Here is a 20355-nt window from a genome sequence, read left to right as displayed (position 1 = left end):
GTTTTATGTAAAGCACTTTGAACTGTCTTTGTACATGAAATGTGCTATACAAATAAACTCGCCTTGCCTTGCCTGTTCTTTATTTATTTTTACTTGTTTGTGCACATATTTAATTTATTATCTTGAAGAAATACCAGAAATTTGGAAAACTTCGCCTGTATAGCTCAGTACCAGGTATTTATCTCTGAGTCACACTGGTGGGAGTTTGGGAGAAAGATTTTAGCTCAGTGAATCGGATCCAATCAGATCATTCATAATAAACCAATATCGACTATGAATGATATTGGGAACTACAAATTATGATATGAATCGAATTGTTGTTAAAATTACATTTTTGTTATTCTTCTCCCTCTACCTTTTAATCCTCTTCTAACTTCTTCAAACCTCTTTTCTTCCTTTCTTCTATACCCATTTCCCTATCTTTATCATCCCACTCTTTTTTTCCTGATCCAATAAAAAATTAGTCCAAATACAATTCATCTAATATGATTTGAAAATGTAGTCACGTTAGCACCCCCGTGTGGCAGGGCCTGGTATTGTTGTAGAACATCCATATGGTCCATTGGTCACGTGTCTGGCGCTGCTATCTCGCGAGATCTGTTGACGTCACTTTAAGCGCGTAGTTTTCTTTTTGTTGTCGAAGCTTCCTGAAAAGATATGTTCGGTGTTTGATATTTGGAAGTTCTATGTTCTTTAACGTTCTCGGTTTTTCTTATGTTAATCACATTTTCCCGAAAGTGTCACACTTTACCGCGAAAGAGGTGAGTGTGTTTGAGTCCTATGTTCAGCTCACGCAACCGGCTGGTTTGACCCAGACTGAACGCAGAGAAGTTTCATCTCCCGCGTTCTGGAGCCGAAGGGGAGGCTCATCTGATTAGTGAAACGGTCGGGTTCCAGATGGACGCTTCCGCGGTCTACCCGGACAGAACCAGCACCACCAGGTCGGAAGGCGCTCACAGGAAAGTCTCCAGTGAGTGTTTCACGGGCATGCGCGCGACCGTCTGCCCACAGCAGAACATGAACGTTTGATGATCAGAGCGCGTGCGCCTCCTCATTTTGATAGTTTTCCACCTTTACTCTGAAAATATCCCCACAGATGTCCTGGATCTATTTTAGGTCAGTGAATCAGATCGTTCAAATGTATCGATATCAACAATGAATCGGATCGGCAAACACAGATTCTGATACTAGTAGAATCGGTGTTAAATCAATCGTTTTAACACACGTTTCAATTATTTTCTTTATCTACTCTGGTGTCTGCCAGACATAAAATCCTGGCCACTTTTAAATAACTATTTACATGATGTTTGTATACAACAATGGTGTCAAACTCAATCACACAAGGAGCCAAAATCCAAAACACAACTTAAGTCGGGGGGTGAACAGGATTTAAATACTATTAAATCAAAAATTTAAATTAAAATGTCCTTAAAATTTTAAAACGTTGAAACCGTAACTTTTTAACATAATAATGAACTAGATATTATAGCATTACTTGCGATAAGGCTAGTGTGAATGATGTAAGCTGAATTTGGCCACTGAAATTGATAGCTAAAACCACTGAAGCTGATAGCTGCTGACTCTGACAGCCAGCTAAAATATTAGCTAAATGCCAAATTAGCCTAAAAATTAAAAAAAAAAAAACCCAAAAAACATTAGGTTAGCCATGTAGCGGAAAAATGTTAGCAAAGCTTTAAAATAGCCTAAAAAACGGAAAGTAAGCCTAAATTAGCCAGAACAGCTAGCATGTAGCTGAAATATTAGCTTAACTCCAAAGTAGCGTAAAAAAAACCTTAGTAAATGACAAAATAGTCCAAAAAGCTAGCAGAATATTAATTTTTAAAACTTTTATATTTTAACTATTTAACATAATTATGAATAATAAAAAGGCAGGAATATTATTCCAGAATAAATCATCTTAGAATCTTCTGGAATTATGTTTGACGTGTTAACAATTAGAAAATCCAGTAAATCAAAGAACACAAACACTGAAGTTAAAGGGTTAAAGGTGAGGTGCTCAGTGGGCAGCAGCTGCTTCCTGGTGTTCTGACTGGTCAGATCCTTATCCACCGCGTGGAGAACTGGAATCAGATGGAGCAGCTGCTGGAGGAGCAGGACTGAGTAGCTTCTAAACTTCACTGGAGCTCGGAAGTTTCTGTTTTTTTTCCCCTTTAGCGTTGATCACTGTTGTCAGGTGTGTTTATTGAATTTATTTAGAAACAACACAACGCCTTCATCTGAACTACTTTGTTTTCCTAGAGGATGTGCAGATGGATATTGAACATCTCTCCAAAGCTGTTCCTCAGCTGGCCAAGGTTTTCAACATCTTAGACAAGATTGGAGAAGGTTTGTGTTTTAGTAAAAGGAGCTTCATGTTGAAGGAGCAGGTTTTATTTATTTATTTCTATATTTTTTTGAGCTTCCACCTGTGCAGCTCTGTCCTGCTGTGTGTTTGTCAGGTACGTTCAGCTCTGTGTACCTGGGCGAGGCGCTGATGCGGGACGGGAGGAAGGAGCTGTTTGCGCTGAAACATCTCATCCCAACGAGCCACCCCACGCGCATCGCTGCTGAGCTGCAGTGTCTGACGGTGGCAGGGTGCGTCTGACGGATCATCAGAGAGAAGAACACGCTGCTGTTTTCTTTATTTAGCCGTTTCTACTTATAGTCCTCCTATGACAGTTTTTTTATTTAAAAAAATGTTCTCATTAGTATTTTAATTATGATTATGGAGTTTTTTAACCAACATCCTACAACCTAAATGTCTGAAAAAGCCATATTTCATGTTGATCTAAAGCCTCTGTTTCCAAAATCTCCTCTGAGGGGGCGTGGCTTTTGGAGCTGAGCTGATTTCGTATTACAATTAGGGCTGCCACGATGAGTCGACTAATTAACTAATTTAATTTCAAATTGTCGTTACTTTATGGAGTCAGAGTGTAGTAAAGTTTAGAAGTATAATAGCATAATGATAGCTTTTCGGACTATTTTAGCATGTAAGTTGTTTTAGGCTAATTTGGAGCTTAGCTAATAGTTTGGCTACATGCTAGCTGTTTTGGCTAACTTAGGCTTTTTAGGCTAATTTGGCATTTAACTAATATTTTAGCTAGCTATCAGCTTCAGCATTTTCTGCTATCAGTTTCAGCATCTTCAGCAGCCAAATTCAGCTTACAATATTCACACTAGCATAACCACAGGTGATGGTATACATCTAGTTTTTAGTTAGTTTAAAGCTAATGATGGTTAAGATTTGTGCTTTACATCCAGTTTGCCCATGACTCGATTAGTCAAATAATCAGAAAAAATAATCGGTGATTAATTGACTATTAAAATAATCGTTTGGTGCAGCTCTAAATACATTTGTTCTCTTTTATAAGTAAAATGCCACACTTACATGTTTTGGCAACTTTGACAGTTGAAGGAATGACCTCGTAACTACATTTTGTCGTTGTTCTGCATCACCTTTAAGTTTGTATCCAGTTTTTCTGCAAACTGAACTGACTGTCAGCACTGCTCTCCCTTCAGAGGCAGGGAGAATGTGATGGGAGTGACGTACTGCTTCAGAAAAGACGACCATGTGGTGATCGTGATGCCCTACATGGAGCATCAGGCTCTCGTGGTGCGTGGCACTGACCGGGTTGGATCTTTTTCCCAGGCAGAACTTCTTCTCTCCAGCTTGTTCTTTGATCCAGCTCTGGTTTTTCTTTCTGTCCGTAAACATTAGGAAGTCATCGGGTCCCTTAGCTTTGCAGAGGTCCGCCTGTACATCTATCACCTGCTGAAGGCGCTCCGACACATCCATCAGTTTGGCATCATTCATCGGGACATTAAGCCCAACAACTTCCTGTACAACAGGAGGAGCAGAGTGTGAGTGGGAGGAGAGCGCCGGTGGGGGGCGTGGACATCAGTGTGTGATCAGACCTCCTCTTACTCCTGCAGGTACGCGCTGGTGGACTTCGGCCTAGCTCAGGGCACAGCGGACACCCAGATAGAGCTACTGAAGGTGGTGAGGCCGAGGGTTCTGCAGAAAGGTGGAGGGTCGGCCTCACAGAGGAGCAGAGCACCTCCTAAATCCTTTCCCAAAAGCACCTCCACTTCACTCCCGGTGGCTCCACAGCAGACGGCAGCTTTGCCACCGTCCTCTTCCTCTGTGTCGTCTTCGGCCTCACAGAGACCCCCGGTGAAAAAAGCTCGCCTGCCCACCTCCTCTCTTCACACGGCACGGTCAAAGGTGTCTCCTCAGTTCTTCCTCTGCTCCTTTCTGTGGTTGATGGGTTTCTGTACTGTTTCCTTCAGATCTTCTGTCTGAGTTTAGGGCTGCTACGATTAGTCGACTAATCGACTACTAAAATAGTTTACGACTAATTTAATAGTCGATTATTCGTTACTTGATATTATATGGAGTCAGAGTGTAGTAAAGTTGAACAAAGTTGTAGCGTTCAGCACAAAAAAAAATGTACTTTTTTATATTTGAGTCAGTGATTGTTATCTACTGGGATTTATATAGCCTAATCTAGTATTTAAGCAATGTTTCAACTTTCTGGCTAATGTAGCATCTACTCAGGTTTTTTATGCTAATTTAGCAACAGGCTAACATTTTTGACTAATATAGTTTACTGAGGAATTTTAGGCTATTTTGAATTTTATCTAGATTTCAAGCAATAACTTAGCTTTTTTTTCTAATTTGTGATCTACTGGGGTTTTTTAGGCAAATTTTGTGTTTAGCTTATATTTTAGCAGCAGACTAACTTGTTTGACTAATGTAGTTAACTGAGGAATTTTAGGCTATTTTTGGAGTTTATCTAGTATTTAAGCATTGAGCTAGTTTTTTAATGTGACATCTAGTAAGGTTTTTTGGGTTAATTTGGAGTTTAGTTCATATTTAAGCAACTCACTAAATATTTTTGCAAAATAGGCATGTATTAGGGATTTTTGATAAATTTTACTACAAAACTTTAAGAAATTGAGGTCAACATCAGCACTCTTTCACAGTTCTTTCATAAGTTTTCCAGTCTTTTAGCAAATTTAAGATTTTGCAAATAGCTTTTGCATTTTCAGTAAATCCCTGCAGCAATTAAAGTAAATTGCGTCACCATTTTCAGCAAAAATCTTCAGCATCTTCTGCTACTTTTAAAAAAAACCTTTCACACTAGAATTATCACAGGTAATGCAACTTTTCTGGTTTAATCTTGTTTTGATACCAGAAACTAATGAAGGACAGAGGCTGTACGATTCATTAAAAGTTTAATCAACGATCATCTTCATCGTCTTTATATTTAGTTAGTTTAAAGTTAATGGTGGTTAAGATTTGTGCTTTACATCCACTTTGTGATTGACTCGATAAGTCGATTAATCAGAAAAAGATTAGTTGACGATTAAAGTAATCGTTTGTGGCAGCCCTTTCTGAGTTCTTCACTGACCTGCTCTGACTCCTGTCTGTAGGATCTGGGGGGGCTACGTAAAACTCCACGGCCCGTGTTTGGAGAGAGGAACCTGAACAGCTGCACGCCCACCCCCTCCGCCACGACGCCGGATGCCGGTAAAGCAGAGGTAGATGTTCTCCTGTGGATGAAAACAGAGCTTCTGCTCCCTTCAGTGGTGTCGTGTTCTTGCTGAACATCTCGAGCATTTTCCCTCCTGTGGGTTCAGGAAGCGCTCAGCTGGAGGTGCTCGATGAGCAGAGCGTCAGGCAGAGCTCTGAGTGGCAGTCAGAAACCTGCGAAGGCCGTGCAGCCGGGCCTCACCTGCGACTGCTTCCTGACTGACCGCGTCTGCAACGTCTGCATGTCCAGGTAAACAGACGTTTACACAAACTTAAGTCAACGAAACAAAAAAAATTAGGGTTCATTCAACGTCCTCAAAGATGAATAAATACACATGAAATAACTTAGTGGTTAACTTTAAATCACATGAAACTTTTTTTTTTTTTTTAATCACCTTTTCAAACACAGCTGAAGTCCTGCTAAACCATCGCCTTAGTGCAGGGGTGTCCAACTCAATTGCACGAAGGGGCAAATCCAAACCACACCTTAGGTCACGGGCCGAACAGGATGAACATTTATTAAACGCTCTAAAACTACATTTTAAAACTTTAATATCATAACTCTTTAACGTAATTATGAAGTATGTAATATCTGCAATAATATTAATGCTGTAAGCTAAATTTGGCCACTGAAGATGCTAAAATAGATGGCTGAAGTTGACTTCCAGTTAAAGTGTTAGCTAAATTCCAAATTAGCCTAAAAACTTTAAAAAAAAATAGATTAGCCAAAAAACTGCTAGGATGTAGCTGAAAAAAATAGCTAAACTTCAGAATAGCATAAAAGTCTACATTAGCCAAAACAGCTAGCATGTAGCTGAAATATATTAGCAAAACTCAGAAACAGCTTAAAAAACTGAAAAAAGTCTAAATTAGCCAAAGTAGCTACCATGTAGATGAAATATTAGCCAAACCCAAAAATAGCCTAAAAAGACCTCAGTCAAGGCAGGAATATTATTCCAGATTAAATCAACTTAAACCTTAAATAACTTTCAATATTTAACTCTCCATAAAAATATATTTTGTCAAAATTATCCAAGTTAGAAACGAGTGGAAGATAACATCGGGTCATTATTAACAATAAGATAAAATGATCTGGAGGGCCGGATCCGGGCCGTGACCTTGTGCTTTAGCGGCTTCTGTTGTTTCTTATGGAGCCAAAATGATCTTTTGATATTCTTCCTTCATTGTTTTAGGCTCTATGTTTCAAAGCTGCCTGTGAAGCTCAGCTTTTTTAAGGAACATTTCAGTTTTTTTTATCATATTGTGACGGTAAAATGGTCAAATCTCTGGGAGTTTTTCCATTACTACATTTTAGCTCACAAACATCTTTGTTGTGAAAACTTGTTTCAGTCGTTTTCTGGTCTGTTTACTGAAGGAAGCAGCAGGTGGCGCCCCGGGCTGGAACTCCTGGCTTCAGAGCGCCAGAAGTCCTCACGAAGTGTCCCGACCAAGGCACAGGTTGGTAGCCTCGGCCTCCTGCAGATGCTCAGGCTGAAGCCGCAGTTGAACTGACCTGCATGTCCTCCGCAGCCATAGACGTGTGGTCGGCCGGCGTCATCCTGCTCTCGCTCCTCAGCGGCCGCTACCCGTTTTTTAAGGCCGGCGATGACCTGACGGCGCTCGCTCAGATCATAACAGTACGAGGCTCCAGGGAGACTATCCGCGCAGCCAAGACCTTCGGTTAGTGTTTTTCTTTTCAAGGCGCCTCCAGACAGAACCTCCGTGGTTCAGACACGGCTGTGAGTTCTGTTCTGGCCCAGAGGGAGATGAAAAGAATAGATCTTTGACCCCAAAAATTCTAAACGGGTTAAAGTGAAGTGTGGAGAATAGGGCTGCCACGATTAGTCGACTAAACGACTATTAAAATAGTAAACAACTAATTTAATAGTCGTTTACTCGTTACTTTATATTAAATGGAGTCAGAGTGTAGTACAGTTAAAAAGTATGATGGCATTCTGCTAGCTTTTTTGGCATTTATTAAGGTTTTTTAGGCCAATTTGGATTTTAGCTAATATTTTAACAACATGCTAACATTTTTGGCTAATTTGTTATCTACTGAGGTTTTTATGGGCTAATTTGGAGTTTAGCTTCTACTTTAGCAACATGCTAATGTTTTCTTTTTTTTTTTATTAATTTAGATTACTGAGTAATGTTAATCTATTTTGGAGTTTAGCTAGTATTTAAGGAATATGTTAGCTTTCTGGCTAATTTGGCATCTACTGAGATTTTTTATACTATATTGGAGTTTGCCTAATATTTTGCAACATGCTAACATTTTTGGCTAATTTGTTATCTACTGGGGTTTTTATGGGCTACTTTAGAGATTAGCTTCTAGTTTAGCAACATGCTAACGTTTTTGGCTAATTTAGGTTACTGAGTAATTTTAGGCTATTTTTGGAGTTTAGCTAGTATTTAAGCAATGTGCTAGCTTTCTGGACTGATTTGACATCTACTGAAGGTCTTTATGCTAATTTAGCTTTTATTCAAGCTACACATTAAATTTTTTTGCAAAATGCATGTATTTAAGGAATTTTATTACAGAATTTTAAGAAATGTAGGTTAACTTTAATTCTCTTTCATAGTTCTTTCACAAATTTTCCAGTCTTTTAGCAAATGTAACAATTTTCATGCTAGCTATTTTAGCTAACTCTGTCTTTCTTTCAGCTTTTTAAGGCTAATTTGGCATTTGATTAATATTTTAGTTGGCTATCAGCTTCAGTATTTTTATCAATTTCAGTATCTTCAGCAGCCAAATTCAGCTTACAGCATTCACACTAACATTATCACAGGTGATTCTATATTTCTAGTTTTTAGTTACGTTAAAGCTAATGATATTTAAGATGTGTGCTTTGCATCCACTTTGCGCATGACCCAATTAGTCGACTAATTGGAAAAAATAATCAGTGATAAGTCGACTATTAAAATAATGGTCTGTGGCAGCACTAATTTAGAAATCAGGACGTGTTTGATTTTCCACACTTCTCAAACTGGGAGGTTTCTTAAAGGTGAACTCTGGTCTTCTTGCAGGTAAAGCGGTGGTGTGCAGCCAGGCGCTGCCCCCTCAGGACCTCAGGACTCTGTGTGAGACTCTGCGAGGACGCAGGAGGGCCTCCCCTGGTGAAGACGTCCCGTCGGCTTTGGCTTGTCGGAACAGAAGCCCAGATGGAGGATCGATATGTGAACCCGCTGACTCAGCAGAACTGACTCTGCAGAACCAGGAAAGTTTTAGCAACTGTGAGCGCACAGTATGCCTCATGAAACCAGCGCTGGAGGCTGAAGAGGAGGAGCAGGGCTGGGACAGAGTCCCTGATGAAGCCTATCACCTGCTGGACCGGCTACTGGACCTAAATCCAAACAGCAGGATCTCGGCGGCAGAAGCTCTGCAGCATCCTCTTTTCAAGGACCTGTGAGTCTGAGCACCTGAACGCATCACAGTGAACTCATCTGATCTGAAAACCAACCAGAATTCACCTGCTTAGAGTTCAAAACCCTGTGAAGATGTGTTGTTGCCATGGCGTCCACCGTTCACTCTGCCACAGCTTCATATTCACAGACTTATAACAGCACATTTTTATGTCAACATCTAATAAATTGTTTTTTTTTAACAAAAAGAAGAAAATAATTCAGGAACATTTAGAGATGAACACAACAAAAACAAGATAACTGCTCTTATGTTTAGTTCATATGTTTATTCTAATGCAGGTCTGGGCAAACTGTTTGACTTGTGGGCTAAAAGGGGCTCTAGAATCCGCCCAAAGGGCCGGACCAGGACCAGTGTTTCCCCATGAGAGAAAAAAATAACATTAAATCTGGATGAAACAAATATGAAACATGGGGTTTTATTTCAAAACTGACTTTAGTTCTCATTTTAGCGCCAGTTGCACCAATGGTTTAATGTTTTTCTGGGAAACCGTAAACGTGGAGAAAAGCTGCGTTCATGTGTTGTTGGAATGATCGGAAAAATGACTGTTTGACTCGCAAAACACAAATGTAAACGAAAAAAAAAGACAATTCTTCCAACACCACAGAAATACAGAATAACTTTCTGAACCTAAACAAAGTTAATGTATTTATAGTGCGCCATACTGGGAAACACCACAATAAAGCAAATAAGGATTATTATTATTTATTCCCATTTGGAGGGTCAGATTAAAGGGTTACCAAACCTTAGATCAACTTTTTTTGTCTGTTGACCTCTATAAATGGGGCTTAAAAGTGCTGTCTGTTGGTCATTCCCACATTTTTGATTAAAGAAAAATGTTTTATTCTTGAAAATATACTTAAAAACCATCTGTGTGCTGCCCCCTAAAGGTTGAAACGAGGTATTGCAGTGGAATTTTATGATTAGTCAAACCATGTAAGTTTCAGAAGTCTGACCTCATGATCTGCAGCTCCAGTAATGATAACAGTCCAGGCCCTAAGCCCCGCCCCTCTGACTGGATTCTCACATGTCGGCTGTGAGTGGAGTCAGCCTCCAACTTCCTGTTTGGTTACCCTTTAAATATCTTAATGGGCCGTAGTTTGCCCACCCTTATTATGATCTGTTGGTGAGGAAATGCTTCAACCACGTATTGTTTGGAGAAAAAGAAGTTCATAAATTCAAATTTAGATATTTATTATAAAAGCGATGAAAACCTTTATTGACATTAGAAAAGTAAACAGCACAGGATGAGGACGATGAAGAACTGCCGCTCACAGATCCTCCTTCAGCTCGGTGAGTTCTTCTATCCGAGCCAGCACGCTCTCCATCATGTCGAAGGTGTGGAGGGCCGAGTGCAGAGCCTGGGGGGCAGCAGAGAATGAGGCCACAGCTTCTCACAGGTGTGCTTGTGTGGGTGAGACCTACCTGGATCTGAGAGTCCGGCGTCATCTGTGGAAGCTTCTCGCTGCTGACGCTCACAGACAGGACAGGCTCTTCTGTGGAAGATGGACGGTCTTTAGCATCAAACAGTTTCTTCACAACAGTCCTGTCGGACAAGCCTGACCTTTGTTCCTCCTGCGCTCGCTGCAGCTGCGCAGCTCCTGCTCGTAGTGCGCTCGGGACATGTTCAAACCAACTCGCAGGGGCTTCATGAACGAGTCCTCGATTTTATAAAGCTCCGTCCAGACTCCCGTCTGCAGCCAGAACAGACATGTCGTGACTCCATGTAAATCCCACACTACCCTGCGTTTCAGTTGTGCGCGGCGCTCACCTGATTCTCCGTCACTTTGTCCCTGATAACCAGGAAGCGCAGCAGGTTGAGAGCCTCCATGAGCCTGAAGAACAGCCATGAGTCATGGTGAAAAAGTGTCTGCTGCTGATCTGCTTTATCTGACATAAGGTCAGAGTGACTCCCAGCTGACATCAGGGAGGAAACATGGAAGTTTCTGCATTATTCTTGATTTGATTGCTTGAAATAAAAATGTCCAATCCCCCCAAGCACATGCAAGCTCGAGTGGACAGCCTCAACCCCTCTCAGGGCTGAAGGGGGTGTAAGGCCCTATTCCCCTGCCACACAATCTATTCTCAGGCAATGAATGTTCCCATTCAGCAGCATCATTTCCTGACTGTCTTCATCATCTACCCCAGACCAGATCCCTTTCTCTCCGTCTGCCTCCGTCCCAGCTCCTGAGAGACGTAAACACACTGGAGTGTTAACGTGAGGACAGACCTGTCCAGGTATTGCAGCAGGTCCGTCTCTGGTCCGTCAGGCAGGCTGAAAACTTTGCGCAACAGAGGCAGCAGATGGACCCCCTCAAACCAGACGTTTCCATTTCCCGGCTGCAGAGCATCAAAGGTGAATTTAACTTTCAAGGGAATAAACAAAATCTGAGACAATGAGAAAGAAGGAAGCTGCCTGACCTGCAGGGCAACATGGATCTGAGTCCGGATGTTTTTAATGATGTATCCCTCGACTCCTGAGTGATTACTAGTACTGAGCATGTACCTGAAAGGAAACAGGAGTGATGGAGGTGCACCCGAGAACCTGTGATCACCCGAGGGAGGAAGACTGCAGCTTACTGGAAGAGCCTGTACTTGGCTTCAGTGTCAAACTTGTCGATGCTCAGCTGGAAGACCTTCAGTCCTTTAGTCCTCTGGGGACAGAAAAGAAATCAAGACTATAAAATACAGACTGAGAACAGCTTCAAACACAGAGAAAAGTCTCACCAGATCATGCCGAGGAGACAGCGTCATGATCTTCACCATGTTCTGAAAACAGACATTCCAGTCAGAAACGCTGCAGGACTCAGAGCCTTAAAGACCCGCTCCAATCCAAACGCTCTTAACAGGTTCTTGTAGCTTTACTTTCTGATGAAGGAGAACTAGACAGTCATTTAAGGTTAAAACTGTTTATTCAAATCCTGATAAATCAGGAGCAGATCAAAACCTGCCGTTTGAAAAAGCTGTCTTTTGTGATACAGCGACTGCTGTGGGCGGGGCCAAAGTCTCCTGCTCTGCTCCATTCTGATCTGAACGTCTGTTTTCCTTGTCTGACGTGGAATCTGGATCAGAATGTCTGGATAGCTCTTAAATCTCTTCTTATGCTACGCTAATGTTAGCTTGGGGTTTTGAGGGTGTAAACAAAAGACTGCTGGGATATCAGTGGGGGCTTACTTTTGCACCTACAGCCCCGCCCACAACTCAGAGGTGAATTTTTGAAGAAATCCTGCCACTCTGCAGAAACTATGTCCTAGAAAACGACAGTTTTTTTTTCAAATTTTGGCTAAAAACAGCATCATCAGAATTTAAAGTCCAGTGGGAACACCTTCACAATAGATACAAATACAGTTGGAGTGGGACTTTAAGACCTGAAACTCACGCTTTCACCATGAAAGTCTTCATCACCTGTGGGACAGTGAGGAAGGTTTTGATCTGCAGGAGATCTGCTGGTAGACAGCTGTCTTCCAGACGCACCAGACTCTTCTCATACAGCTCCTGAAGGCGGCAAACACGTCTGTTACTGCAGAACTCCCTCAACTCAGTTTGGAGTTAAACACCTGCACCTTCAAGGATGAGTTCCTGTCAATGTGAATATTAGCCTTTACTCACCAGACCTTTTTGAAGCTTTGGATCTTCTGCACTGTTGGAAAAAAAAGAAATCACAATAAACTTTAAGTAGCCAACTTCATGAAGAACATCAACTATGATGTTAGGACTGCTCTATTAAGAAAGATCAAACCAACTTCTATAATTTGTGGAGCTCTGTGAGGTCACAGTGAGGAATCACCTGGACAGGAGGAGGAAGATGTGCTCCATGTTACACCGCAGACAGAACACGGGACTGCAGAGCACCAGGAGGAGGAACACGGTTAGATCCAGAAAACACCAGGGTCCAACACCTTAGGACATGAAAATCCTTCTGCTCACCTAAAAACGCTGGGGAAGCTGTCTGCAGCCAGGTGATGCACGAACACCAGGTGAGCCACGCCTGCCAAAGAAGCCTTAGGGTAACGCACTTCCTCCTCCAGGAAGCCTGGAACCTGCTTCCTCTTCAACACAGGCTGGAAGACCAGACTGTGGAGGTGCTCCCCCACTGCAGTCAGACCATCCTGCACCACACAGGATCAGCATAAACCCTCCACCCGACACATGCTGCTGGAACTGGACCTCAACATGAAGAAGAAATCTGAGAAAACTAGCCTCCTAACTCTGTCAGCTGCTCTCCCTAAGGTCATTTATTATTATTTCCATCCCAGCATTTCAGAGGATGGTAGAATAAATGCTGAATGTGGTTTTCCGTACCAGAATCTCCGTGGCAAAGGTCCTGAGTGGAGACACGGTGAGCTCGTCTGGATCCCTGAGTTGCACCTCCAACAGCAGGTGACTCAGCGTCTTCATGCAGCTGCTCAGCACAAACAGTTTGTCATCAGGATGCCATGGAAACCTCAGCAGGACGTCTGTGTCCACCTGTCATCAAGGTTCTACTCACAATTTCAGAAGCTCCGCCCGCAGCTCGTCCTCCAGCCCGCAGGACCGTCCCGTCTCACTGCTCAGACTTTGTCTGGCCTCCTGGAAGAAGGGCCTGACAAAGTCTATGAGCTCCACGCAGCAGAGCGAGAACTCGTCGCTGTCCTCTTCCTTTGTGAGAGGGAGGGGCAGCTTGGCCAGCTGGTCCAGCACGGAGGACAGGGTCATGCCCAGAGAGGAGGCCTTCCGGCTGCCCAGACGCAGCAGCACTGCAGGGATGCGCAGACAGAACTCGCATGCAGCACCGACACGTTTCAGGAGCATCAAAAGCAAGGCTCACCTTTCTGGAGAGGCTTCAGCAGCAGATGGAGGCTCTCGGCTGTGGTGTGAGGATCACTGTGCTCCAGCTGCTCCAGCAGCCCGATCAACAGCTCTTTAGGTCTACAGCTCTGAGGAATCCAAAATTCAGGTCACGCCTTTCTGTTTAAGCATTTGGAATTTGTATCTCACCCTAACCTGACTGTGTGATGCTATGACCTTCTAAAGGTAGATAAGTATAACAGAAAGATCAACGCAGTGGTTTATTTTTTCATTTAGTTACTTTTAATAAAAACAAATGATCTTAAGATCCAACTATATTATGTCTGTTGTAAAAGCATTCCTAGTGATCTTTGAATGATGTCTATAAAGTTTTTAGCCAAAATTAATTATAAAAAACGTGTTTTTTAAAGACAGTTTCCGCAAAGCAGCAGGAGTTTGTTAGAAATTCATCAAATTGCGGCTGGGACTGTTGGCAAGGATGTAAGCCTCCACTGATATCCCATCATCCCTTTGTTTACATTCTCTCCTGCTAGCTTACAGCGCGTCACAACCCAAATCTAACTTTAGCAGTGAACAATATAAAAAAATATCCAAACATAAAAACAGCCATAAAATAGCCCAAAAAAACAGAGAAAAGCCAAAATTAGCCAAAATGGCTAACGTATTATATTAGCCTAACTCCAAAACATCCTAAAAGAAACTTTAAAACGGCTAAGTTAGCCAAAACAGCTACCATGTAGCTGAAATATTAGCTAAATTCCAAAATAGCCCCCAAAATCTTAGTAAATGCCAAAATAGTCCAAAAAACTAGCAGAATGCCAACTTTTAAAACATTAAGACTATAACTTTTTAACATAAATCTGAAAAATAAAAATGCAGGAATATTATTCCAGAATAAATCAACTTAAAACTTAAATAACTTTCAATATTTTATTCTCCAATCAAAATATATTTTGTTAAAATTCTAAAAGTTAGAAATAAGCTCAAGATAACATCGGGCCATTAATAACAATAAAATAAAATGATCTGGAGGGCCGGATCCGGCCCCCGGGCCTTGATTTTGCTATATGATCTAGACTGTAATGTAAAGACTGATTTATTAACTATATATTTCAACCCATTTGGTGTCTTGAGTTGAAATTCCATGATTTATTATTCATTGTCAAATTCTGAGTTCAATTTCATTTTTAGAAGAGTCAGATAAAAGGTCTGTCTGAGTTTGGGTCTGGGTTTTGTAACCATGTTGGAAATGAGCTGGTGCTGCTGCTTTAAAGCAGATGGCTGGAGCTTCACTGACCTCCAGCAGGTGGGTAAAGATGGCCAGCCACTGAGGTAAGTTCTTGTCTTCTTTCTTCAGCAGCAGCTGAATCAGCGGAGGCAGCAGGGTCCAGCCCATGCACCTCACAATTTCCTGCACACACAGAGGGACAGGTGCATGCTGGGAGCTGAAAAATCCTGGCATGTGTTCTGTCTGACAGACGTACCTGGTTCTTCTCATCCAGGAGAATACTGAGGACATTGGTGCAGTGTCCTTCCTGGATGCAGGCTCTTCCTGCAGCTGTAAAAGCGTCGTGGTGTTCAGCAGTGTAGCTGCTCTCTGGAAGGGCTTGCTGTGTCAGTGACACACAAGGACAAAAAAAGACTATTTTCACAGGTCAGAAACCAAACAACAACCTATAGGTCATGTGAGACTTTTCTGCTTTCTATTTGCAGACTTGTGTCCACCTTCAACAATCAGTAATGCATGTAGATAAACATGTTGGGGACTAGATTGGGACTCTCTTAGCTGTGAATGTGTGTGTGGTTGTGTGTTTTTGTGTGGTCCTGTGATGGATAGCTGGGCAGGTTTATGAGTCCAACAGGAATGAACCAGGTTCAGGAACTGGATCAAAGAAAGTGAACTCAGAATTAAAAGTACACTGGGAACACATTTACAATTGATACAAATTTAGTTGGACTTGAAGCTCATGGTTTTACTGTGATAAGTAAACAAGTAAAACACTGTAGACCAGGGGTGTCAAACTCAATCCCACAGGGGGCCAGAATCCAGAACACGCCTTAGGTCGCAGGCCGAACAGGATAAACATTTATGGAACACTAAAACCAAATTTTTAAAACCATAACGTTTCAACATAATTATGCTAAATTTGGTCGCTGAAGATGTTAGTGCTGATAGCTGAAGATGCTGCAATTGATAATGAAAAAGGCTGAAGATGGTAGCTGAAAACGCTGGAGCTAATAGGTGAAAATGCTGGAGCTCATAGCCAGCTAACATATTAGCTAAATATCAAATTAGCCTAAAAACAGAAAAACTTAGGTTAGCCACCACAGCTAGCATGTAGCTGAAAATAATGGTTTAACTTCAAAATAGCCTAAAAAAACTCAAAAAAGACCAAATTAGCAAAAAATAGCCAACATGTAGATATTAACCTATCCCCAAAACAGCCTAAAAACTTTTTTAAAAGCCTAAATTAGCCAAAACAACTAGCATGTAGCTGAAATATTAGCTAAACTCCGAAACAACTTAAAAAAAACTGTTTAAAAAAAGCCTAAATTAGCCAAAACAGCTAGCATGATGCTGAACCATTAGCTAAATTCCAAAATAGTCCAAAAGATCTTAGTAAAGGCAGGAATATTATTCCAGAATAAATCAATTTAAACCTTAAAATAACATTTAATATTTTACTCTCCATAAAAATTTATTTCGTCAAAATTATCTAACTTAGAAATAAGTGCAAGATAACATCGGACCATTAATAACAATAAAATAAAATGATCTGGAGGACCGGATAGAATTACCCGGAGGGCTGGATCCGGCCCCCATCCAAATCCTAATATTTGGATGTTCATCATCTAAAACATTAATGTTCCTGATGTTGTCTTACAGTTACTTTTGTCCATCCAGCGGGTTTCTTCCTGAGCAGATGCGACACAAGCAGCTCACAGAAAGCAATGGGGTTAACAACAATCAGAACAAAATGGGACATGTTTAAAGTTTTCCAGGGATATGAAGTATCTGTGCTCGACTGTTGATAGTAAAGGTGGGATTCACAAGTATTCCTCTCTCAGTCCTTCATGCTTAAATCCAGTTTGTGCATGACATGACAAATCTGCATGCTGCTACTTTTCTCAGTGAGCTTCTTTCAAAAACCCCAGAGGATGTTGACACAGCAAGACTCTGACCACAGAAAGGACAGAGGTTTTACATTTGAACCTTCTGTGACAGTGACAGAGTTCTGGAATGTTTCAATAAAACAAAAAGGATGGATTAACCATAAAATACACATGTACAGGAGGTGAAGGATGAACACTCACACACAGCTGGACCACATCGCTGAATTTCTCGAGAGCCATCTGTCCCGCCTGGATATTAGCAGTCCTTCAAAAACAACATTTTAAAGAGCAGTCCAGTTTGTGTCCTGATGATGATGATGTCCTCTCTCAACCTCTGATGACTTACTGTCAGTGTCTGAGCTGGAAACAAAGCAGAGCACATGGACGCCATAATCATAGATGTTACAGGTATTTGGGTACGTTCTGAATCCTGGATGTATCTCAACATTTGGTTGATGCTTCATCCTAATAGTTTTATACATGCAGCTACTTTACATTACTAATGCACCAACTCTGCTGTCATTTATAGACAAGACAAACTCTTATTTGACTGTTAAAGTATTAAAATGTGATTCACGGCTCAAACATTTCATAAAGAACACATTTATCTGGTTTTACTTATAGTACATTCATACTTGAAGAGATTCCCTTCATGAAACTGTAGGACTAATCGACGACTAATCAACCAATTAAAATAGTCGACGACTAATTTAATAGTCGATTAGTCTTTACATTATATTGAGTCAGAGTGTAGTAAAGTTGAAAGTTATAATGCTAGTTTTTTTTTTTTTTTTTTTTGGGGGGGGGGGGGCTATTTTGGCATTTATTAAGGTTTTTAGGCTAATTTGGAGTTTAGCTAATATTTCAGTTACATGCTAGCTATTTTGAATATTTATGATTTTTTTTTAGGTTTTTAGGGTATTTTGGAGTTTAACTAGTAGTTCAGCTGCATGCTAGCTATTTTGGCTAATGTAGGTTTTTTTTTGTTTTTAGGGCTATTTTGGAGTTTAGCTAATATTTCAGCTACATGCTAGCTGTTTTGGCTAACTTAGGCTTTTTTCATTTTTTTAGGCTAATTTGGCATTTAACTAATAGTTTTCAGCCATCAACTTCAGCATTTTCAGCTATCAAATTCAGCGTTTTTTCAGATTCTTCAGCTATCAGCACTAGCATCTTCAGCGGCCAAATTCAGCTTAGAGAATTCAGACTAGCATTTTTGCAGGCAATGTTATATATCTAGATTTTAGTTAGTTTAAAGCTATTGATGGTTATGATTTGTGCTTTACATCCAGTTCGCGTATGACCTGATTAGTCGACTAATCGGGAAAGTAATCGGTGATTTAGTTGACTATTAAAATAATCGTTTATGGCAGCACTACTGAGGAGTGATGTTCAGTGCATCTATAAAAATTGAACCCACAAACAAGTCACATCTGTTAATAGAAATAAAATAAAATTTAAAAAATAATAATACCTTTGGAGGAAATAACGAAGAGAGCATAATCACGGAGTTCCTCTGCAGAGTTCCTGCACAGAAAAAGCCGAAAGCGTCAATTATTTTTTTTATACGTAATAAACTCAATTACCCAGAACTCTGTGCGGTGTGGTGCCAGGTTTAGACGAGGAGGGCATTCCTACAGAAAACATATATTCCAGTGAGAGAGAAGACAGCCAGCTGGGGTAACTGTGAGATGGACTTAAAAATGATGATGTTTGAGCTCAGAACCGGACCTCCCCGGTCCACACAAAACCCCGGCACCGGCCCGCCAGTTCTCGGATCTCTGTCTCTGGTTCTCGTGAACAAACAGTCCCACCAAATCCGCCTTGGACGCAGAAAAGGAGCAAAACCGAGGAAAAGTGACCACCTACCTTCACTGCTGGTTTAGCAGAACTACTGCTGCCTGCAGCACGCGACCTGAACGCAGCGGGTTTGAGCCTCTCCGGCTGCCGTAGAAAAATGCGTCACAGGTCAAAGTTGAACTTGAGGTGTCATGGCGACCGTGGGGAGGATGAAGAGTCCCGGGAAAACGTCCAGAAAAGGTTTGGTTTTGGTCTCATGTGTTTGAGTATTTGGGACGGAAGCTTTTTGTATCTTATTAGCAGTTGAAATGAACTGATATCCGTCTATTTCCTGGAGAAATCTCGTGTTCTAACCGCCTGATGTCTGTTTGACAGCAGGGAGACGCTCCAAAACACTAACCGCTGAAGAAGAAGCCAGGAGGTTTGGAAGGCTTCCTTGTTGGATTTATACTCTAGTGTGGCCTTAGGCAGCTGAATGAAACTGTCTCCTTCTCTGGGCCAGGAAAGAGGAGCTGAGGGAGCAGCTGAAGGAGAAGATGGAGCTGGAGAGGAGAGCCCTGGAGGTGGTGGAGCAGCTCCTGGAGAGCAGCGTGGAACAAGACTTCCTGCTGGATTCAGTATGAATATCTTCAGCGGTTGCTGTTTTTTTGTTCATAACTGATAGAACGTTCATGTTGCTCTCTAGATCCTGAGGGAAACCAGCTGAAAAGGCCACACCCACTAAAGGTTTCCATAAACAATCTATCCTCCCACAAAGACAGAAAACACTAAAAACTACAAGTGAAAGGCAAACCTTAAGTTAGCTTCTGATCTACTAGATAAGATTATGCACAAAATCCAACATGTAAATATGTTTTTATTCATATAAAGTGTAAATTATGTATATGCTGTTATTTATCCCTTCCAGATGGAGTGTACAAAATGAATGATAAAAGAACTAACAATTAACTATTCAGTTTTTAACTCACTTTTTAAACACATTTGAAGTGAACAACACAAACCTCTCCAACCACAACCCAAATATAAAGTAAATTGTGCAAAAACCACTAAATCAAGACTTTTATTCACATTGACATTAAGAAAGAGAAAAGAGTTTCAGCTTTGAGGATGTAATCTGTTTCTTCTCAGTGATGATCTGCTCTGTTTTAGAGAAGATTCTCTCAGTTCTCAGGTGTCTGGACAGGTTGATTGTGGAGCCATAAATATATACAGAATATATATACATATAGAATATTTCCTGCAGACTCTGTTCCTTCATACTATCAAGAAAAGTCAAACGATTCCAGTTTTTTTTTTCTAATGTCTCTCATTTTCTTTACATTTTGTGTTGATGTTTTCTCTCTATCTCTCCCTATTTGGCTCTTGCGCTGCTGAACGTGCCCCTACCCCTCCACCCAGCGCTCAGCGCGCGCACTTAACCCAATGCATCATGGGGGCTGTAGTGCATAAACTCACGCAGATGCCGGCATATTGTCGTTTCTGAGCTTCATTCTTTGTTCACTTTTTAAACTGTCTGACGTCGGATCCCGCTGGAAGCTACACCGCTAAACATGAGCTTCAAATGTTATTTTAGTTGGAACTGAGAGACTTTATGAGCCAAATCAGAACAAGTGAGGACGTTAACCACTTCTGATTGGTCAGATTGATGACATGTGATCAAGCCTCCAACAATGATTGGTGGAGACAGTTGAACGGG

At 41.3% G+C, this 20355-nt stretch overlaps 3 protein-coding genes across 10 annotated transcripts in view; 2 read left to right on the top strand and 1 right to left on the bottom strand.

The window, feature by feature from the left end:
• The first annotated feature begins 576 nt into the window (after nucleotides 1-576).
• cdc7 (cell division cycle 7 homolog (S. cerevisiae)) lies at nucleotides 577-9655 on the top strand. 2 transcript variants are annotated; one of them, XM_036216201.1, is made up of 12 exons: nucleotides 577-761; nucleotides 898-970; nucleotides 2262-2346; nucleotides 2460-2595; nucleotides 3520-3613; nucleotides 3719-3861; nucleotides 3934-3997; nucleotides 5437-5544; nucleotides 5644-5786; nucleotides 6912-6994; nucleotides 7067-7216; nucleotides 8564-9655. In XM_036216201.1, the coding sequence occupies exons 1-12, from the start codon at nucleotides 715-717 to the stop codon at nucleotides 8944-8946; spliced, it is 1509 nt and encodes a 502-aa protein (XP_036072094.1). In that variant the 5' UTR covers nucleotides 577-714; the 3' UTR covers nucleotides 8947-9655. The 2 variants fall into 2 exon arrangements, with proteins under 2 accessions (XP_036072094.1, XP_036072093.1); XM_036216200.1 differs by having other exon boundaries at nucleotides 708-761; nucleotides 2260-2346; nucleotides 3934-4225.
• Nucleotides 9656-10134: 479 nt separating this feature from the next.
• On the bottom strand, nucleotides 10135-18868 carry glmna (glomulin, FKBP associated protein a). 4 transcript variants are annotated; one of them, XM_024268619.2, is made up of 21 exons: nucleotides 18729-18868; nucleotides 18334-18386; nucleotides 17206-17219; nucleotides 17061-17124; nucleotides 15230-15355; nucleotides 15043-15156; nucleotides 13765-13873; nucleotides 13447-13693; nucleotides 13260-13359; nucleotides 12885-13066; nucleotides 12745-12798; nucleotides 12567-12597; nucleotides 12363-12452; nucleotides 11685-11726; nucleotides 11538-11611; nucleotides 11379-11463; nucleotides 11188-11297; nucleotides 10729-10792; nucleotides 10522-10651; nucleotides 10383-10453; nucleotides 10135-10318 (listed from the first exon to the last, which is right to left on the bottom strand). In XM_024268619.2, exons 4-21 carry the CDS (start codon nucleotides 17097-17099, stop codon nucleotides 10229-10231), a joined length of 1758 nt encoding a protein of 585 aa, XP_024124387.1. In that variant the 5' UTR covers nucleotides 17100-17124; nucleotides 17206-17219; nucleotides 18334-18386; nucleotides 18729-18868; the 3' UTR covers nucleotides 10135-10228. The 4 variants fall into 4 exon arrangements, with proteins under 4 accessions (XP_024124387.1, XP_024124390.1, XP_024124388.1 ...); XM_024268622.2 differs by lacking the exon at nucleotides 18729-18868 and adding an exon at nucleotides 18498-18625; XM_024268620.2 differs by having other exon boundaries at nucleotides 17061-17219.
• rpap2 (RNA polymerase II associated protein 2) overlaps nucleotides 18759-20355 on the top strand; it is a 13279-nt gene continuing 11682 nt past the window's right edge. For all 4 annotated transcript variants that reach the window (XM_024268630.1, XM_024268629.1, XM_024268632.1 and 1 more), the window contains exons 1-3: nucleotides 18759-18899; nucleotides 19035-19080; nucleotides 19162-19276. In XM_024268630.1, coding sequence (XP_024124398.1) covers nucleotides 18851-18899; nucleotides 19035-19080; nucleotides 19162-19276 — 210 coding nt within the window. In that variant the 5' untranslated portion in view covers nucleotides 18759-18850. The remainder of the gene's footprint in view (nucleotides 18900-19034; nucleotides 19081-19161; nucleotides 19277-20355) is intronic.

Source organism: Oryzias melastigma, linkage group LG17, assembly GCF_002922805.2.
Source record: "Oryzias melastigma strain HK-1 linkage group LG17, ASM292280v2, whole genome shotgun sequence".
Taxonomy (NCBI): Eukaryota; Metazoa; Chordata; class Actinopteri; order Beloniformes; family Adrianichthyidae; genus Oryzias; species Oryzias melastigma.
This window is presented reverse-complemented; position numbering and strand designations above follow the sequence as displayed.

Excerpts from the sequence above, each read along its gene's own strand:
- glmna (XM_024268620.2), bottom strand. The coding sequence starts at position 17,099 with ATGGCTCTCGAGAAATTCAGCGATGTGGTCCAGCTGTGT. Across the intron at positions 13,067-13,259 it reads CCTTTGCCACGGAGATTCTG|GATGGTCTGACTGCAGTGGG; the intron begins GTACGGAAAACC and ends TGTGTGGTGCAG. Across the intron at positions 11,464-11,537 it reads GCCAAGTACAGGCTCTTCCA|GTACATGCTCAGTACTAGTA; the intron begins GTAAGCTGCAGT and ends GTTTCCTTTCAG.
- cdc7 (XM_036216200.1), top strand. The coding sequence starts at position 898 with ATGGACGCTTCCGCGGTCTACCCGGACAGAACCAGCACCACCAGGTCG. Across the intron at positions 6,995-7,066 it reads GTGTCCCGACCAAGGCACAG|CCATAGACGTGTGGTCGGCC; the intron begins GTTGGTAGCCTC and ends TGTCCTCCGCAG. Across the intron at positions 7,217-8,563 it reads CCGCGCAGCCAAGACCTTCG|GTAAAGCGGTGGTGTGCAGC; the intron begins GTTAGTGTTTTT and ends GTCTTCTTGCAG.